Raw genomic sequence first — 17,937 nt, 5'->3', positions numbered from 1 at the left:
CTGCTTCCCGGGCCGAGGGAGGGCCCCGAGAGGCCTCTCTGCCCCATAGCGGCCCCATAGGGAGCCCGTACGGACCCATAGAGACCCCTATAGACCCATAGGGCCCCCCCTGCCCCATAGCAGCCCCATAGAGATTCTCCTAGTCCTGTAGAAACCCGCTTCCCTCATTCCGTAGGGTACTTCTCTGCCCTATAGGGAATTCTCGTGCCCTATAGCAGCCCTATAGAGACCCCCCCCAGCCTCGTAGCAGCTCCATAGGGACCCCCTGAGCCCCATAGCCCCCTCCCAGCCCCATAGCAGCCCTATAGGGACCCCTTGAGCCCCATAGCAGTCCTCCCAGCCCCATAGCAGCCCTATAGCAGCCCTATAGGGACCCCTTGAGCCCCATAGCCTCCCCCCAGCCCCATAGCAGCCCTATAGGGACCCCCTGAGCCCCATAGACCCCCACAGCTGCCCCGTAGCAGCCCTATAGGGACCCCCTGAGCCCCATAGCCCCCCCCCAGCCCCCCCCCCCCCGCCGCCGTGGGGAAGGGGGTCTGGCCATGTCCCGTGGGGTGGCTGAAGGGGTCCCTGCGCCCCCCAAGTGCCCCACGGTTTATGTCCTGCTTGGGGGGCCCAGCCCCCCCGAGACACTGCGGCTGCTCAGGTGAGGGGACACCCCATAGATTGGGGCGGGGGGTTAGATCTGGGGGAGATATGGGGGCTGGGGGGATGTAGGGGGGATATGGGGGCTGGGGGGTCTATGAGGAGGATATGGGGGGCTCTGTGTGGGGATATGGGGGGCATATGGGGGAGCTCTAGGGGGTGGGGGGGGCTATGGGGAGTCTCGGTGCGTCTGGGAGGGTCCCTGTGGGTCTTGGGGGGCCTCTGTGGGTCTGGGGGCGTCTCTATGGGGTGGGTGGGGCCTGTGAGTCTCTATGGGTCTGGGGGAGGTCTCTGTGGGTCTGGAGGGGTCTCTGTGGGTCTGGGGGGACCTCTATGGGCCAGGGGGTCTCTGTGGATCTGGGGGGTCTTTATGGGTCGGGGGGGGCCACTGTGACCCCTATTTCCTCCCCCCACAGCCTGAGCTCGGAGTCGGGGATCGTGGCCGACATCGAGTGGGACGGGGGGGGCACCGAGGGGGGGGACAGTGACCCCAGAGACCCCCCCAGGGACCCCCCCGGGACCCCCCCGCCCTCGGGAACCTGCTACAGCCTCAAGAGCCAACCCCTGCCCCCCTGGTACCGCCACCCCCCCAGACCCCACACTGCCCCCCATCTCCCCACGGATACCCCCAATCCTCTCCTGCTCCCCTTCTTTTAATTCCCCCCCTGCTTTTGATGCCCCCTCCCCCCAAAAATCACTTTTACACTCCCTAAGCTCGCATTAACACCCAGGGGTGTGTGTGTCCCCCCGCCCCCGGACCCCAGAATTACTCCTCATAACCCCCCAGACCCCCAAATCCCCCCTAACACCCTTTAATTCCCCCCTGAGCCCCCCCACAGACCCCCAAATCCCCCCATCTCCCCCCTGAGCCCCAATTCAAGCCCCAATTAACATCCCCAGGCCCCCCCCCCCCGGCCCCCAAAATCCCCACCACCACTCCCAGAGCCCCCCAAATGCCCCCCAACCCTGCTATTAACAGCCTCCAGACCCCCCAGACCCAAGTACCCCCCCCAGCCCCCAATCTCCCCATTAACGCCCCCCCAAACCCCCCCAATCTCCCCATTATCGCCCCCCCAACCCCTAATCTCCCCATTATCACCCCCCAAACTCCCCAATCTCCCCATTAATGCCCCCCCAAACACCCCAATCTCCCCATTAACGCCCCCCCAGCCCCCTCAATCTCCCCATTACTGCCCCCCAGCCCCAAATATTGCTCCCCCAGGCCCCCAGTCTCCCCATTAATGCCCCCCAGCCCCCCAATCTCCCCATTAACGCCCCCCCCTCCACAGCCCGGCCCCCCCCGCGGCTCCCCCCTCGTCGCGGGTGCTGTTGCGGCAGCAGCTGATGCGGGCGCAGGCGCAGGAGCAAGAACGCAGGGAGAAAAGTGGGGGGGGGGCAGCGCCCCCCCCAGCCCAACCCTCCCCCCCCATCTCCGTGGGGGCCCCCCCGCCTCGAGACCCCCCCTGCGTCCCCCCTGAGGTGCTCAAGGTGAGACTCCGCGGGCGGAGGGGGTGGGTGGTTGGGGGCTGGGGGGCTTTAGATGGGTTTTGGGAGGGGTCTTTGGGTTTGGGGTGGTCTTTGAGTGGGATTTGGGAGGAGTCAGGGGAATTTGGGGGGGGTCTTTGGGTCTGGGGGGGCTTTGGATGAGATTTGGGGGGGTTGGGGGTTGCTTTGTGTGGGATGGGGGGCTTTGGGTGGAATTTCGGGGGGCTTTGTATGGGATTTGGGGGGGGGTCTGGATGGGATCTGGGGGGAAGTCTTTGGGTCTGGAGGACCCTAGGGGGGCTTTGGATGGGATTTGGGAGCGGGTGGGGGGGCATTTATGGAGGGTTTGGATGGGATTTGGGAGGGGGCTTTGGGTTTGGGGGGTCTGGGGGATTATGGGGTGTCTTCGGGTCAAGGGGGGGGTCGATAGGATTTGTGGGGAGGGGTTTGGGGAGGTCTGGGGGGGGATATTTGTGTCTGGGGGGGTTAGAGGGCGTCTTTGGATGAGAGCGGTTGGGTGTGATTTGGGGGAGTCTTTGGATCTTGGGGGGCTTTGGGGGGGTCTTTGGATCTGGGGGGGCTTTGGAGGGGTCTGGGGGGATCTTTGGGTTTGGGGGGGGCTCTGTGTGACCCCCCCCTTTTTGTGTGTACCCCCCCAGGTACAGACTCACCTGGAGAACCCGACGCGATATCACCTGCGGGCGGCACAGCGGCAGCAGCTCCGGCGCTTCCTGAGCACCCGCGGCCCCCCCAGCCCCCCCGAGGGCCCCCCGAATCCCGGCACCCAGGTTGGGGAGGGACGGACATCGCACTGAGGGGTCAATGACCTTATTTTGGGGGTCAATGATGCAGTCTTGGGGGTCGATGGTGAGGTTTTGGGGTTCAATGATGTGGGTTTTGTGTCGATGATATGATTTTTGGGGTCGATGACGTGATTTTTGGGGTCGATTTTGGGGTCAATGATGCCGTTCGGGGGGGCTCTGTCACGCCGTGGGGCAGGCAAGGTGCGATATGGGGGGGCAGCACTGCCGGGGGGGGGGTTCTGTCACGATATGGGGGGCACTACCCCCCCTCCCGCCCCCTCGCTGTGGGGCTGAGGTGGGGTCCGTGTCCCCCCCAGATCGAGGCGGTGCTGGAGGAGCTGATGGGGCTCGAGCCGAGCTGCGAGGAGCCCCTCACCTTCGCCCCCCCTGAGCCCCACACGGTGAGTGCCCCACGGAGGGGGCGGGGTCAGCGCAAGCCACGCCCCCTTGTCATCGAAAACATCTTTCTATTGGGGTGTGGTCAACACAAGCCACGCCCACCGCGCGTACAGTCTGTGTGGGTGGGCGTGGCCTGACCCCATGTGAGGCAGCAGGTCAGTCCCATCTAACAGTGGGCGTGGCCATAAAGTCCTTGGGGGGTGTGGCCTGAGCCCCATATAAGGCAATGAGAGTGTGGTCAGGCCCACTCCCAGCCCTGTCAAGGGGGTTTCAGGCCCCATTTTGGGGGGGGGGGCATGGTGACACCCCCTTTTCTCTCTCCCCCCACAGGCGCCCCACCCTGCACCCCCCCTGGAGGTTTTTACCCCCCCCCGAGGCGGCAGCAGTTCTTGCCCCGCTGAGCTGCCCCACGTCAAGGCCGAGCTCTCAGGTTGGGGCGTGGGGTGAGGGGGGTCCTATGGAGGAAGGGGGGTAAGGGTGTTCTATGCGGTGGGGAGGGTCCTATGGAGTGTGTTGGGGTCCCTATGGGGCCAGGAAGGGGCCCAGGGTGTCCTATGGGGTGAGTGGGGGTCCATATGGGGTGGGGAGGGGGTACATATGGGGTAAGTGTGTGTGGGGTCAGAGTGTTCTATGGGGTGAGGTGGAGTCTTTATAAGATAAAGTGGGGGTTCAGTGTTTTCTATGGGGGGTGTGGGGGGTTCCTATAAAGAGTGAGGGGTCCCTATGGGGCCAGAGAGGAGCTCAGGGTGTTCTGTGGGGTGAGAGGGGGTCTCTGTGGGGTAGCGAGGGGGCTCATGGTCTGCTATGGGGTGAGAGGGGGGTCTCTGTGGGGTAACGAGGGAGCTCAGGGTCTACTGTGGGGTGCAAAGGGCTCCCTGTGGGGCCAGGGAGGGGCTCAGAGGGACTCTTTGGGGCAGGGGGCTCCGCTATGGGGCTCAGGGGATTCCTATGAGGTGTGGGGGGGTCGCTATGGGGCACTGAGGGTTCTGCCCCACAGAATCGGAGGCGAAGGCGCTGCTGAAGGAGCGTCAGAAGAAAGACAACCACAACCTGAGTGAGTTGGGGGGCTGCTATGGGGCCGCTATGGGGCTGGGGAGGGGGGGCCGCTATGGGGCTGATGCTCTCTCTCTCCTCCTCCTCAGTCGAACGGCGCCGTCGCTTCAACATCAACGATCGAATCAAAGAGTTGGGGACCTTGATCCCCAAATCCAGCGACCCGTGAGTGGGGGGCAGCCCCATAGCACCCCCTACCTGCCCCACGGCCCCCAATCGCACCTTCTCCAGCCCCATAGCACCCCCCTCTACCTGCCCCACAGCCCCAATTCTGCCTTCCCCAGCCCCATAGCACCCCATTTCTCCCTCCCCAGCCCCATAGCCCCCCAATAGCTCCTCTTCCCAGCCCTGTAGCCTCTCATATCTCCAGCCCCATAGCCACCCTCCCCAGCCCCATGGACCCTTCCCCCTCCCCACGTCCCCCTCCCCATGTCCCCCTCCCCAGCCCCGTAGCCCCCCATAGTCCCTTCTCAGCCCCATAGCCCCGCTGCCCAGCCCTATGGTCCCTCATATCCCTGTTTCCAGCCCCATAGCCCCCTCCCCAGCTCCATAGCCCCCCCATAGCCCCCTCCCCAACCCCGTAGTCCCCCTTCCCAGCCCTATAGCCTCTCATGTCCCCCTGTCAAGCCATGTAGCTCCCTCCTCAGCCACATATGCCCCTCCCCAGCCCCATAGCGCCCCATAGCCCCCTGCCCCAGCCCCATAGCCCCCCTAAGCTGCGGTGCCGGCAGGGAGATGCGGTGGAACAAGGGCTCCATCCTGAAGGCTTCGGTCGATTATATCCGCAAATTGCAACGCGAGACCCAACGTTCGCGCGACCTCGAACTGCAGCAGCAGCGTCTCGAGCAGACCCACCGCGGCCTGCAGCTGCGCCTCCAGGTGTGGGGCTGGGGAGAGGGGCTGTGGGGCTGGGGAGGGGGCTATGGGGCTGGAGACAGGGATATGAGGGGCCATAGGGCTGGGCAGCGGGGCTATGGGGCTGAGAAGGGGCTATGGGGGGCTATGGGGCTGGGGAGGGGGATATGGGGACGGGTCCATGGGGCTGGGGAGGGGGCTATGGGGAGGGGGCTATGGGGCTGGCAAAGGGGACTATGGGGCTATGGGGAGGGGTCCATGGGGCTGGGGAGGGGGATATGGGGAGGGGGATATGGGGTTGGGAAAGGGGACTATGGGTCTGGGTCCATGGGGCTGGGGAGGGGGCCTATGGGGCTGGATGGAGGGGTTGTGGGGCTGGGGAGGGTGGACTTGGGGGGCAGTGGAGCTGGATGAGAGCTGGGAGGCCCTGTGCGGCTGGGTTGGGGGGGCAGATATAGGGGTGGGCAATGATTTATGGGGCAAGGGTGATCTTTGGGGCACAACTGGGGGGGTCTATGGGGCTAGAGGGATGTATGGAGCTGGGTTTGGGGGGATCTGTGGGGCTGGGTTGCAGGACGATTTATGGGACCAGGGACAACTATGGGGCAGGACTGTGGGGATCTATGGGGCCAGGGCGATCAATGGGGCAGGGCTGGGGAGGATCTATGGGGCCAGGGCGATCAATGGGATGCAGCTGAGGGGATCTATGGGGCAGGAGGCTCACTGCGCCCCACTTTCCCCCACCCAGGAGCTGGAGCTGCAGGCGCAGGTGCACGGGCTACCGCTGCCCCCCCCGCTGCCCCCCCTGCCGGCACCCCAGGACCCCCCCGAGGGCCCCCCCTTGGCGGTGGGGCGTCCCCCGACCCCCCTGGAGCTGCCACTGCCCCCTGGGCTCTCCCCCCCTGCCCTAGACTTGGGGGGCCTGGACGAGCTCCTCCTTGACGAGGTTGGGGGGCTCTCGCCCCTCGGCCCCCCCGGCGCTTTCCTCGCCTCCCCCGCACCCTCCAGCCCCCACAGCAGCGCCAGTATGGACGACGACCCCTGAGGACCCCCAAGCGCCCCTGCCCCATAGCGGCAGCAGGTGGGCCCCACAGGAGCGCGTATCAAGGGGCCAAACCTTCCTTAGGGCGGTGTTACCCTTTTAAGAGATAATGGCCCCCCGTCAACTGGGCTCGGGTTGGCATTGCTCTTTTAAGAGGGGACCACAGCGTTGCTCTATTAAGGGACCTTTGTCGCCGTTGGTTGTTACGCCTTTAATGGAGAGGAACCCATAGTATTGGCACTTTAAGCGTATACTGTGGTAGCCTTCGAGCGTTGCCCTTTTAAGAGAAGGTACCATAGTCTTGTTCTTCTAAGGCTCTATTGTGGCCACTTGGGTGTTGTCCCTTTAAGGGCAGACTCTCACTGTTGCCCCTTTAAGGCTCTATTATGCTCGCACGGGTGGTGCCCCTTTAAGAGTCTTTCATGGGGCGCCTTTGCGTTCACCCTTTTAAGGGCACCCCTACAGTTACCCATTTAAGGGGGTGTCGCCCTGACCGCCTAAGCGTTGCCCTTTTAAGACTTCCTTCAGCCCCGCCCTCGCATAAACCCCGCCCTCTCCTCGAGCGCTGGGGGCTGGGCCCTCAGACGCGAGGCCACGCCCCTTCTAACTGTCAGTCAACCTCAAAGCCACGCCCCCTAGTGAGGCCACGCCCAAATAATCTCCGCCCCCCTTTTTGTACGTAAGCAATGTGGGAAATAAACGTTTATTACCAAGGCAACGCCTCGTTTTGGGGCTCCTATGGGGCTGGGGGGGAGCGCTATGGCTCCTATAGGGGTGGGGGCAGTCCTTGGGCCCTATAGTACAGGTATAGGGGGCGTATAGGTCCTATAGAGTTGAGGGGCAGCCCCTCAGCCCCATAGCACACGTGTCGGGGGGCTGTATGCACCGCATGGTGCCCTATAGAGCAGCCTATGGGCTCTATAGGGGTGGGGATGCAGCCCCTTAGCCCCATGGGGGGCGGGTCTGTAGGGGTCCTGTGGCTGCTATAGGGGTGGGGGCAGTCCTCGGGCCCCATAGCACGGGTGTAGGGGGCCGTATGGGTCCTATAGGGTTCGGGGGCAGCCTGTCAGCTCCATAGCGCGCGTGTTGGGAGGGCTGCGTGGGCCCCATGGTGTCCTAGAGCACCCTATGGATTCTATAGGCGGGGGGGTAGCCCCTGAGCCCCATAGCAGAACCTCTACAGCGCTCTTCCATCTCGACCAGTCCGCGTGTTCCCCCACCGGCAGCCGCGCCGCCCTTCTGGCAGTCGCCGCTCTCCATGGTAGCTCCGTACACACTCTTTCTCTCTCTCACACACACACACACATCCCCCCCACTTCCGGTTCTCTATGCCCAGCCCCGAGCGCAGAGCGTCTACTTCCGGCCCGGCCGTAGCGCCAAGATGGCGGAGGCGCTGTCAGGCGAGGAGTTCCAGCGCATGCAGGTGCAGGGGGCGTCTGGGGGGGTCCGGGGTGGGGCTGGGGGTGGGGGGAGATCCGGGACCCCCTTTTACCGCCCCCCCCCCTTCCCCGCAGGCGCAGCTGCTGGAGCTACGGAGCGAGAATTACCGCTTGTCCGATGAGCTGAGGAAAAACGGGGCCGGTACGGAGGGGGGTTCTGTGGGGCTGGGGGGGTTCTGTGGGATTGGGGGGTTCTGTGGGGCTGGGAGGCGTGGGGAGAGATTGGGGGGCTCTGTGGGGTTGTGGGAGGTTCTGTGGGGCTGGGGTGTGTGGGGAGAGATTGGGGGGCTGACGGGGTTCTGTGGGGTTGGGGGTTCTGTAGGGAGAGATTAGGGGGCTCTGTGGGGCTGGAGGGGTTCTGTGGGGCTGAGGGGCATGGGGGGAGGTTGGGGGGCTGGGGACGATCTGGGGGGCAGGTTGAAGGATCGGAGAGGGATCCGTGGGGCTGGGGGACAGTGGGGGAATCTGTGGGGCAGGTTGGGGTGCTTGGGAGGTGGGTTGGGGGGGCAGCAGTGGATCTGTGGGGCAGCTGTGGGGCTGACCCCCGTTTTCCACAGAGCTGTCGGGGCTGCGGGCCCGAGTGCAGGCGCTCGACAAGGACCTGGCCAGGGCCAACAAGGTGCCCCCCTGCCCCATAGCGGCCCCCCCTCCCGCCCCATAGCAGCCTCCCCTGCCCCATAGCGGTCCCCCTTTGCCCCACAGCGTCCGTTCCTGCCCCACAGTGCTTTCCTTGCCCCACTACAACTCTCTGTAGCCGCTCCCTGCTGCCCATAGCGACCCCCCTGCCCCATAGCGATCCTCCACCGTGACCCCCCTGCCCCATAGCGATCCTCCACTGTGACCATGACGCCCCCCCCCCCCCCTTCCCGTTTTGACAGGTGCTGAGCAAGAGCAAGAAGGCACAGGTCGGTTTTGGGGATCCTGATGGAGGGGGGCCTGGGGGTTTTGGGGGGGTCTGGGGCATTTTTTGGGGGGCGGGGGGTCTTTGGGGATCATGGGGGGGATGAGGGCCCTGGGGGGAAAATCTTTAGGGGTCTTTGGGGGGGGGGTGGGGGTGGGTTGGGGGTCCTAGTGGAGGGTCTTTGGGGGTCCTGAGGCCTTTTTGGGGGGGGTCTTTGGGAGTGCTGGGGGGTCCTGAGGGGGGGTTGTGGGTCCTGGAGGGGGACTTTGGGGTCCCTGGGGGGATCTTTGGGGGCGCTGGGAATCTTTGGGGCGGTCCCGGTGGCTGTCGCGTTTCTCCGGGTGCTCAGGGGGCGATCCTGAGTTTGGGGGGGTTGCGGCTGGTGGGGGGGGGGGAGTTGTGTAGTTTTGGGGGTGTCTGACCCCCACTCTGTGGGTTTTGGGGTACCCCCCCCAGGAAGTGGAGGCGCTGCTGGGGGAGACGCGGATGCTGCAGGGGAAGCTCCAGAGCCAGGAGGAGGATTTCCGCCTCCAGAACAGCACTTTGTTGCGCGAGTTGGCCAAGGTCACCCCGAAACCCACCTCCGGGACCCCGAAACCCACCTCCGGGACCCCAAAATCCACCCTGGGACCCCAAAACCCACCCCTGGGACCCCGAAACCCACCCTGGGGACCCCGAAACCCCCCTTGGGACCCCGAAACCCATCCTTGGCACCCCAAAACCCACCCCTGGGACCCCAAAACCCACCCCTGGGACCCGAAAACTCACCTCTTGCACCTAAAAAGTTATACCTGGGACCCCAAAACTCACCCCTTGCACCCAAAAAAATCTGCCTGGGACTCCAACCTCCCCGTGTGCACCCCAAAACCACCGTATGGGCCCCAGAACTCCCCCTGGGACTCCAACCACCCCCCCCCCCCGGGACCCCAGCACCCCTTGTGAGACCCCAAAACTGCCCCAAGGACCCCAAAACTCACTGAGGGACCCCAAAATCAACCCCCGGGGTGTTAAAATCCCATCCTGGGGGTTCTGACTTTGTTATGGGGGGGCTCTGGGGGGTCCTTTTTGGGGCTCGGGGCGGGGGGCTGGAAGCGTGTCCGTAGGGGGTTGGGGGGGGGGGGGGGAGGCTCAGAGAGTGATTTTTTGGGGAGGCAGAGGAGTTTTGGGGTGTCACAAAGGGGTCCTTAACATTGGGGGGGGGGATCTCAGTTGTGTGCGCAGATCGAAGGGTTGGAGGATGAGAACCGGCGCCTGCGGGAAAGGGGGGGCCCAGGACCCCCCCAGATCCCCCCGGAGCCCCCCCAGGACAGGGCCGGCAGAGATAATGGGGACCTCTCTGTCCCCATAGAAGGTGAGGAGGGGCTTTGGGGGGGGTAGAGGTGATTTTTGAGGGGGGGGAGGGATCCGGGAGTTGGGGGGGGGGGGTCTGAGGGTCCTTATGGGGCTGGGGAGGGGGGTCCTGAGAGTTTGGGGGTGCTCTGAGGGTCTCTATGGGGCTGAAGGCTCTTTAAGAGGGGGAGCTGTGTTGGGTTTTGGGGTGCTGGGGGAGTTTGGGGTTTCTATGGGGTTGGGGGGGGCGCTGTGGCTCTGATCCCCTCTGTATTTGCAGCCCCCCCTGAGCCCCCCCAGGAGCAGCCGCCGACAGAGGGGGGAGCGGGGGGCGATGCTGCCCTCGGGGACCCCCCGAATCCTACCAGCCAGGTACAGGGGTGGGGGGGTCACTTGGGGGTCTGGGGTGGGTCACTCAAGAGTCTGGGGAAGCATTGGGGGGGGGATTCGGGGGGGGGGGGGGGGTCTGTTAGGGGGAGTATAAGGGTTTATGGGGGCGGATCCCAGGGCTTGGGGGGCGTTGTATGGTTTTGAGGGGGCTATGGTGGAGCTATAGGGATTTGGGGGTGTTCTATGGGATCTGCGAGGGGGGTGTGGGGGCTCTGGGGGGGGCACAGTTTAGGGCTTGGGGGGGGATCTGGGGAGGGTTTGGGGGGGTCTCATAGGGTCTCCTCAGCCCCAAGTGGTGCAGCTCCAGGCGGAAGTGTACGAGGTGAGGAGGGGGGGCAGCTCTTTTTGGGGGGCATTTGGGGGGCTGGGAGGAATTTGGGGGGAATGGGAGCGTTTAGGGGTGGGGGGCATTTGGGGGGGCTCGCAGAGGGGTTGGGGAAGCAGAGGGATTTGATGGTTGGATTTGGGAGTCTGGGGGGGAATTGGGAGGATTTGGGGGTCTGGGGGGGGCAGTTGGGGGTCCTGGGGGGGTGGGAATTGGGAGGATTTGGGGGTCCTTGGGGGGGGCAGTTGGGGGGTCCTGAGAGGGGAATTGGGAGGATTTGAGGGTCCTGTGGGGGGGTGGAATTGGGAGGATTTGGGGGTCCTTGGGGGGGGGCAGTTGAGGGGTCCTGGGGGGGGGAATTGGGAGGATTTGGGGGTCCTTGGGGGCGGGGCAGTTGAGGGGTCCTGGGGGGGGAACTGGAGGGATTTGGGGGTTCAGGGGACGATTTAGGGCTCCTGGAGGAGGGAGATGGGATTTTGGGGTCGGGGGGGGGGGGGAGGATTGTGGGGGGATTTGGGGGGGATTCAGGGGTGTGACTCAGGTTTTGTGCCCGCCCCCAGCTGACGGTGAAGCTGCAGGAGCAGCAGGCGAGGTAAGACCACCCCCCCCTTTTATTTTGGGGTGCGAGGTGTGGGGGGGGTGGTTTGGGGGGGGCTTTTTCCTTATTTTGCCCTTTTTTTTTGGCCCCAGTTTTGCGCAGCTGCAGGCGGAGAAGGACGCGCTGCTCGCCCAGAGCCGGTGAGGGGGGAGTGAACCCCAAATTCCTGTGCCCCCCCCCAAAATAATCACCCCAGTACCCCCCCAAATCCCCCCCTGTCCCCCCCCAGGGCGCAGGAGCTGCGGCTGCAGGAGCTGCAGGAGCTGACGGAGCACAACCGGCGGCTGCAGCTGCAGCTGGAGGCGGCCGACAAGGTTTGGGGGGCCCTATAGACCCTATAGAACCCCATATAGACCCTATGGAACCCCTATAGACCCTATAGAACCCCTATAGACCCTATAGAACCCCATATAGACTGTGTAGGAGTTCTTACAGACACTATAGACGGGCTTTATAAACCCTATGGAACCCATATAGACCACGTAGGAGTTCTTACAGACACTATAGCAGTTCTTATAGAGTACATAGGGGCCGCTGCGCAGTGTATAGAAGCCCACAGTGCACATAAGGGCATTTATAGTCTTTGTACAGACCTTTATAGCCCCTATGGAAGCTTTACAGCTTCTATAGGAGCTGCTGCGGATGCTATGGGAACCCCTTCAGCCCCTATGGGAACTTCCTGTAGTCCCCCATAGTGCCCCTATAGCTCCCTATAAGATCCCTGTGTATTTTTATAGATGGTTCGGAGACTGTTTCCGAAGTGCTTAAAGCACTTCTATAGGTGACTATAATCCTCTATAGGTTCTCAAATCTCTGCTGTAGTTTCCTGTAGACGTCTCTTATGGGCTCTTTAGAAGCTCCTTATGGTACCTGTAGTTTTCTATGGGCTCCTATAGCTCTTTGTACGTCCCCTATAGCCTCTCTAGGCTCCATACGACATTCCATAGTGTTCGCGTAGCCGTTCGTCACTCCCTATGGATGTTCCATAGGTTCTTTGGAAACTCATTGTAAGATTCTTACAGCGTTTATAGCTTTCTGTCATCCCCCATAGAGCACCTATAGCTCTCTATAGGTGCCTTAGAGTTTCTTCAGGTCCCCTATGTGCCCCAGTAATGGCGTTGTAGCCATCTGTGTTTGCTTATAGACACCCTATAGACCACTGTAAATGCTTTATAGCTCTGCGTAAGGCTTTGTAGTGTCTCTATAGTTCTTTACGAGATCCCTATAGGTGCCTTATAACCTTTTTATAAGCTCTTTATAGTGTTTATAACTGTCTATAAGCCCCTATAAGCACCCTATGGCCTTTGTAGGTTCCATATAAGCCCCCATAGCGCCCCTACGGTCCCCTATAGGCACCCTATAGCCTTCTTAGGTTCCATATAAGCCACCGTAGTGCTCCTATAGTCCGCTATAGCCTTTCTGGGTTCCACATAATCCCCTATAGCGCTCCTATAGTCCACTATAGCCTTTCTGGGTTCCACATAATCCCCTATAGCGCTCCTATAGTCCACTATAGCCTTTCTGGGTTCCACATAATCCCCTATAGCGCTCCTATAGTCCACTGCCCCTTCATATAGGTGCCCTGTAGGGTCTTAATAAGCCCCCTATAGCGCCTGTAGTTGCCTATAATGCCCCGTAGCGCCTCTATAGGTGCTCTCTGGGCCCCCTATAGCCGCTGCGGTGCTGCAGGCACAGCGGGGGCTGCGGGAGCGCCTCGAGGCGCAGGCGCAGGAGCTGCAGCAGAGCCGCGCGCAGCACGAGGCCCTCGAGGCGCAGCTGCAGGTACGGGGGTGCAGGGGGGGGCGCCTTTTGCGGGGTCCCTGGGAGGGAGGGAGGGGATTTGGGGGTCCCTGGGAGGGGATTTGGGGGTGCGAGGCACATAACACGTGTTCGAGGCGCACGATGTGTGCGCAACACAGCTCCGAGGGGCGCGTGCCACGTGTTCCAGGCACGTTTGAGACCCGTGACGCGCGTCCCATGCATTTCTGACGGCTGTACGCGTGTCGGAGGCGTGTTTTCGGGAGGCGTGTGCGTGTGCGAGGCGTGTTCGTGGCGTGCGGCAGGTGCGCTCGCGGGAGGCTGAGGAGCTGCGGGGGCGCCTGGCGGAGGCCGAGGCCGAGCGGGACGGCAGCGAGCGGCGACGCCGGGAGGCACGGGAGGAGGCGGCGGCGGCGCGGGAGGACGGCGAGAGGCTGCAGGGGCGCCTCAAGGTGTGTGCGGGAACCTATGGGGGCCATAGGGGGAGCCCCGGGATGTATGGGGGCCATAGGAGTCCTCTAGAACGTATGGGGCCTATAGGGGTTCTCTAGGATGTATAGGGTCCATAGGGGTTCTCTAGAACAAACGGAGCTCATAGGAGCTGTCTAGAACGCTTGGGGTCTATAGGGGTTTCCAAGGATGTATGGGGTCCGTGTGGGTCCTCTAGGACATACAGGGCCCGTAGGGGTCCTGTAGAATATATGGAGTCCATAGGGAACCCGTGGAATGTGCGGAGCCCGTAGGGATTTCCTGGAATGTATGGAGCCTATAGGAGTCTTGTAGGACGCATTGACCTTACAGGAGCCTCCTGGGACATATGGCACCCATAGGATCTCCTTCGGATGTATGGGGCCATCAGGAGTGTGGAGGGGACTGTGAGGATGTATGGGGGCCATAGGGACCGTGTGGGATGTATGAGGGCCGTAGGGGTCCCCCGGGATGTACGGGATCTATAGGGATCCCTTGGGTTGTATGGGGCTAATAGGGATTTCCTGGGATATATGGGGTCCATAAAGGCTCCCTGGGATGTATAGGGGCCGTAGAGAACCCCATGGGACATATGGGGTGGGGGTGGGGGGCTATGGGGATGCATGGCGCCCTGAAAGATTTTCAGGCTGTTTGGGGGCCATAGGGACCGGCAGGGTGGCTATAGGGACCTAAAGAACCCATAGGCACTGTAGGGACCCCCAGAGCCCCCCCCAGCCCCTATGGAGCCCTATAGGTGCTCCCCCACTGCCCCCCCAGGAGCTGCAGGCGACGCTGGATGAGGCCGAGCGGCAGCGGCAGTGGTTGGAGGGCGAGGGGAGCGCCCTGCGCCAGGTGATGGCCCCCCAAAAGTCACCCCCGAACCCCCAAAGTCACCCCAGAACCCCCAAAGTCACCGCAGAACCCCAAAAGTCACCCCAACCCCCCAAATTCACCCCAGAACCCCCCCAAAGTCACCCCAGAACCCCCAAAGTCACCCCCAACCCCCCAAATTCACCCCAAAACCCTCCAATGCACCCAAACTAGCCCCCCCAGTGCCCACAGCCCCCTCAATTCACCCCCAAACCCTCCAAATTCACCCCAAAACCCTTCAAATTCACCCCCAACCCCTCCAAATTCACCCCAAAACCTTTCAAATTCACCCCCAAACCCTCCAAATTCACCCCAAAACCCTTCAAATTCACCCCCAAACCCTTCAAATTCACCCCTAAATCAGACGCCAGAGCCCCCCCCCCCCGATCACCCACAGCCCCTGGAGACCCTGAATCTACCCCTTTTCACCCCAAAATTACTTAGGACCCCCCCCCCCCAAATTCCCTCTCAGGACCCTCCAAATTCCCCCCAGGACTTCCAAACACCCCCCGAACTCCCTTAGATCCCCCCCCCAGACCCCGAAAATCCTCTCCAAGATTCCCTATGACCCCTCGGCACCCCTATATTCCCCCCCAGGACCCCCAAATGCCCCCCAGTCCCCCCCAAATCGCCCCTTTCTGCCCCGTAGGAGCTGAAGGACGTGCGGGATGGGCAGCGCATCCTGGAGAAGAAAGGCAGCGCGGCAGTGAGTTCCCTCACCTTGGGGGCGGGGTGGTGGTCCCTTGGGGGGTCTGAACCCCCTTTTTTTACCCCGAACCCCCTTTTTTTTTGTGTGCCCCCCCCCCCCCCCCGCAGCTGAAGGACCTGAAGCGGCAGCTGCAGCTGGAGCGGCGCCGCGGCGATCGCATGCAGGAGCGGCTGCAGGAGCTGCTGGCGCCCAACCGCAACCGTAGCGGTTAGGAAGGGGTTTGGGGGGGTTCCTCGGGAGGGGTTGGGGGGTTCCTGGGGGGCAATTTGGGGGTATAAATGCAGCAGCTGCAGCTGCAGCGGCGCCGCAGCGGCCGCGTGCAGGAACAGTGGCAGACGCTGCAGGTGTCCTCCATTGTGCCCTTCTTTTTGCCCTCTTGCCCCCTGTTTTGCCCCTCCCTACCCCTTGCTCACCACTTTTTACCCCCTGAACTCCCTTTTTTGCCCCTGAACCCCCATTTTGCCCCTCCTTGCCCCCCCTTTTTGCCCCCTGAATCCCCATTCTGTCCCTCTTTGCCTCCTGCCCCCCCCCTTCTTGCCCCCCCCCTTTTTGATCCCTCCCGAACCCCTATTCTGCCCTTCTCTGCTCCCTCCTTTTTGCACCCCCTTTTTGCCTCCTTGACCCCCCGTTTTTGCCCCCAGGACTGGAAGAGCTTGGGCTCGAGGGGGGTGACAGCAGCAGCCTCTCGTCCCTTGGCCGCGATGGCTCTGCGCCCGGCAGCACCAAGGTGGGGAGGGACTGAGAGGGGACTGGGGGGCACTGGGAGGGGTTGGAAAGGACCGGGGGAGGCACTGGGAGGGATTGGAAAGGACTGGGGGGCACTGGGAGGGATTGGAAAGGGCGGGGGGGGGGGCACTGGGAGGGATTGGAAAGGGCTGGGGGGCACTGGGAGGGATTGGAAAGGGCTGGGGGGCACTGGGAGCAGACTGGAGGGCAGCAGAAGGGGATTGGGAGGCACTGGGAGGGATTGGAAAGGGCTGGGGGGCACTGGGAGGGATTGGAAAGGACTGGGGGGCACTGGGAGCAGACTGGAGGGCAGCAGAAGGGGATTGGGAGGCACTGGGAGGGATTGGAAAGGGCTGGGGGGCACTGGGAGGGATTGGAAAGGACCGGGGCGGGGCACTGGGAGGGATTGGAAAGGACTGGGGGGCACTGGGAGGGATTGGAAAGGACTGGGGGGCACTGGGAGCAGACTGGAGGGCAGCAGAAGGGGATTGGGAGGCACTGGGAGGGATAGGAAGGGACTGGGGAAGGATAGGGGAGAGGTCAGCTGGCGCTGGGTGGGGATGGGGGTGGGTACTGGGAGGTACTGGGAGGCACTGGGAGGCCCTGACGTGCCCGGCCTCCCCCAGTCGGGCTCGGGCAGCCCCGGGGGGGGCAGCGGGGGGGCTCCGGCGGGGCTCTCTCCGGCAGAGGTTGCGGAGCTGTTCCAGCGCCTGGCGCAGAGCCAGCAGGAGCGGTGGCTGCTGGAGGAGAAGGTACCGTACGGCTTCCCGTGGCCCTTCCTCCTCCTTTCCCCTTTCCTTCTTTCCTTTCTGCCTTTTTCCCTTTTTTCTTCCTCCCTTTTCTCCTTTTCCCTTTCCCTTTCCCCTTTGCCCCTTCCCGTTCTTTCTCTTTTCTTTCTTCTTTTTAGTTTTCCCTTCCTCTTCCCCTTCCCCTTCCCCTTCCTCTTTCCTTCCTCTTTCCTTCCCTTCCCCTTCCCCTTTCCCTTCCCCTTCCTCTTTCCTTGCTTCCTTCCTTCCTTCCTCCCCGTTTTCCTCCATTTCCAGGTCCGGCACTTGGAGCTCAGCGGTGCCTCCATGGCCGATGATCTCTGCCGCAAAAGCGCCATCATCCAAAGCTTTGTGCGCGACACCCGCCTTGGTCAGTGCTCCCAGTGCTCCCAGTCCCCTCCCAGTGCCCCCCAGTCCCCTCCCAATGCCCCCAGTTCCCTCCCAGTGCCTCCAGTCCCCTCCCAGTGCCTCCTAATCTCCTCCCAGTGCCCCCCAGTCCCCTCCCAGTGCCCCCTAATCTGCTCCCAGTGCCTCCAGGCCCTTCCCAGTGCCCCCCATCCCCTCCCAGTGCCCAGTGCCCCCCATCCCCTCCTAGTGCCCCCCAGTCCCCTCCCAATGCCCCCCAGTCCCCTCCCAGTGCCCCCTAATCTGCTCCCAGTGCCTCCAGGCTCTTCCCAGTGCCCCCCATCCCCTCCCAGTGCCCTCCCAGTGCCCCGTGTCCCCGCAGAGGCGGCGGCGCCCCCCGCTGCCCCCCGTCGCGGCGAGGAGGGGCTGCGCGAGATGAACAAGAAACTGCAAAACCTGCTGGAGGAGCAGCTGACCAAGAACCTGAGCCTGGGCCGGGTGCGAGGCACTGGGAGCACTGGGAGCACTGGGAGGAGGGCACCGGGGGGGGGGTAGGGGGGTGGGGTGGTGGTGTGTGTGAGCTGAGGGGGCGTGGGCGGGGCTTCGTGCCTAATAAGGCACATCCTATAGAGGTGTGGGCGTGCCCCGCACCGCAGTGGGTGGGGCTTGGTGCGCAGGTACTTCCTTTTGTGGGCATGGGCGCGACACGTGGGTATGTCCTTATATGGGTGCGGCTGTGTGGGGGGCGTCTGACGTAGCACTTCCTTATGTGGCGGTGGGCGTCTCCCCCGGCAGGACCTGGAGGCGCTGACCGAGGAGCTGTCGCGGCTGCGGCAGGAGCGGGGGGGGGCGGCGCCGTGAGGGGCGGGGCTTGTCCTGAGGCCCCGCCCCCCGCGCTCTGACCCCTCCCTACCCACCCCCCGCATGCCTCTTTTTTCGCCCTTAAATAAACCCGATTCAAACGCTTCCGGTTGCATCGCGGCTGTGTCATTGGGTAGCGATAGGACCCTGCCTCTCTCTAGTGACGTCA

General features: G+C 63.1%; 1 protein-coding gene across 2 annotated transcripts; it reads left to right on the top strand.

Annotated features, from left to right (window-relative positions):
- The first annotated feature begins 515 nt into the window (after positions 1–515).
- LOC128849721 (GRIP1-associated protein 1-like) lies at positions 516–17,874 on the top strand. Of its 2 annotated transcripts, XM_054052221.1 has the most exons (30): positions 516–646; positions 1,062–1,220; positions 1,935–2,133; positions 2,790–2,918; positions 3,251–3,334; positions 3,663–3,762; positions 4,330–4,386; positions 4,475–4,550; positions 5,117–5,264; positions 7,619–7,705; positions 7,797–7,863; positions 8,279–8,340; positions 8,600–8,626; positions 9,079–9,186; positions 9,832–9,973; positions 10,232–10,323; positions 10,628–10,663; positions 11,227–11,258; positions 11,357–11,404; positions 11,494–11,578; positions 12,954–13,046; positions 13,328–13,474; positions 14,268–14,342; positions 15,010–15,066; positions 15,177–15,276; positions 15,711–15,796; positions 16,422–16,547; positions 16,839–16,932; positions 17,290–17,405; positions 17,703–17,874. In XM_054052221.1, the coding sequence occupies exons 1-30, from the start codon at positions 543–545 to the stop codon at positions 17,766–17,768; spliced, it is 2,802 nt and encodes a 933-aa protein (XP_053908196.1). In that variant the 5' UTR covers positions 516–542; the 3' UTR covers positions 17,769–17,874. The 2 variants fall into 2 exon arrangements, with proteins under 2 accessions (XP_053908196.1, XP_053908197.1); XM_054052222.1 differs by lacking the exons at positions 516–646; positions 1,062–1,220; positions 1,935–2,133; positions 2,790–2,918; positions 3,251–3,334 and having other exon boundaries at positions 3,446–3,775.
- Positions 17,875–17,937: the final 63 nt, after the last annotated feature.

This window comes from Cuculus canorus, chromosome 32, assembly GCF_017976375.1.
Source record: "Cuculus canorus isolate bCucCan1 chromosome 32, bCucCan1.pri, whole genome shotgun sequence".
Lineage (NCBI taxonomy): Eukaryota > Metazoa > Chordata > Aves > Cuculiformes > Cuculidae > Cuculus > Cuculus canorus.
The sequence above is the reverse complement of the archived record's forward strand: the minus strand, read 5'-3'. Positions and strand labels throughout refer to the sequence as shown.

Coding starts and splice junctions, on each gene's coding strand:
- LOC128849721 (XM_054052221.1), top strand. CDS start 543: ATGTCCCGTGGGGTGGCTGAAGGGGTCCCTGCGCCCCCCAAGTGCCCC. Junction 2,134..2,789: donor TCCCCCCTGAGGTGCTCAAG/GTGAGACTCCGC, acceptor GTACCCCCCCAG/GTACAGACTCACCTGGAGAA. Junction 17,406..17,702: donor AGAACCTGAGCCTGGGCCGG/GTGCGAGGCACT, acceptor CTCCCCCGGCAG/GACCTGGAGGCGCTGACCGA.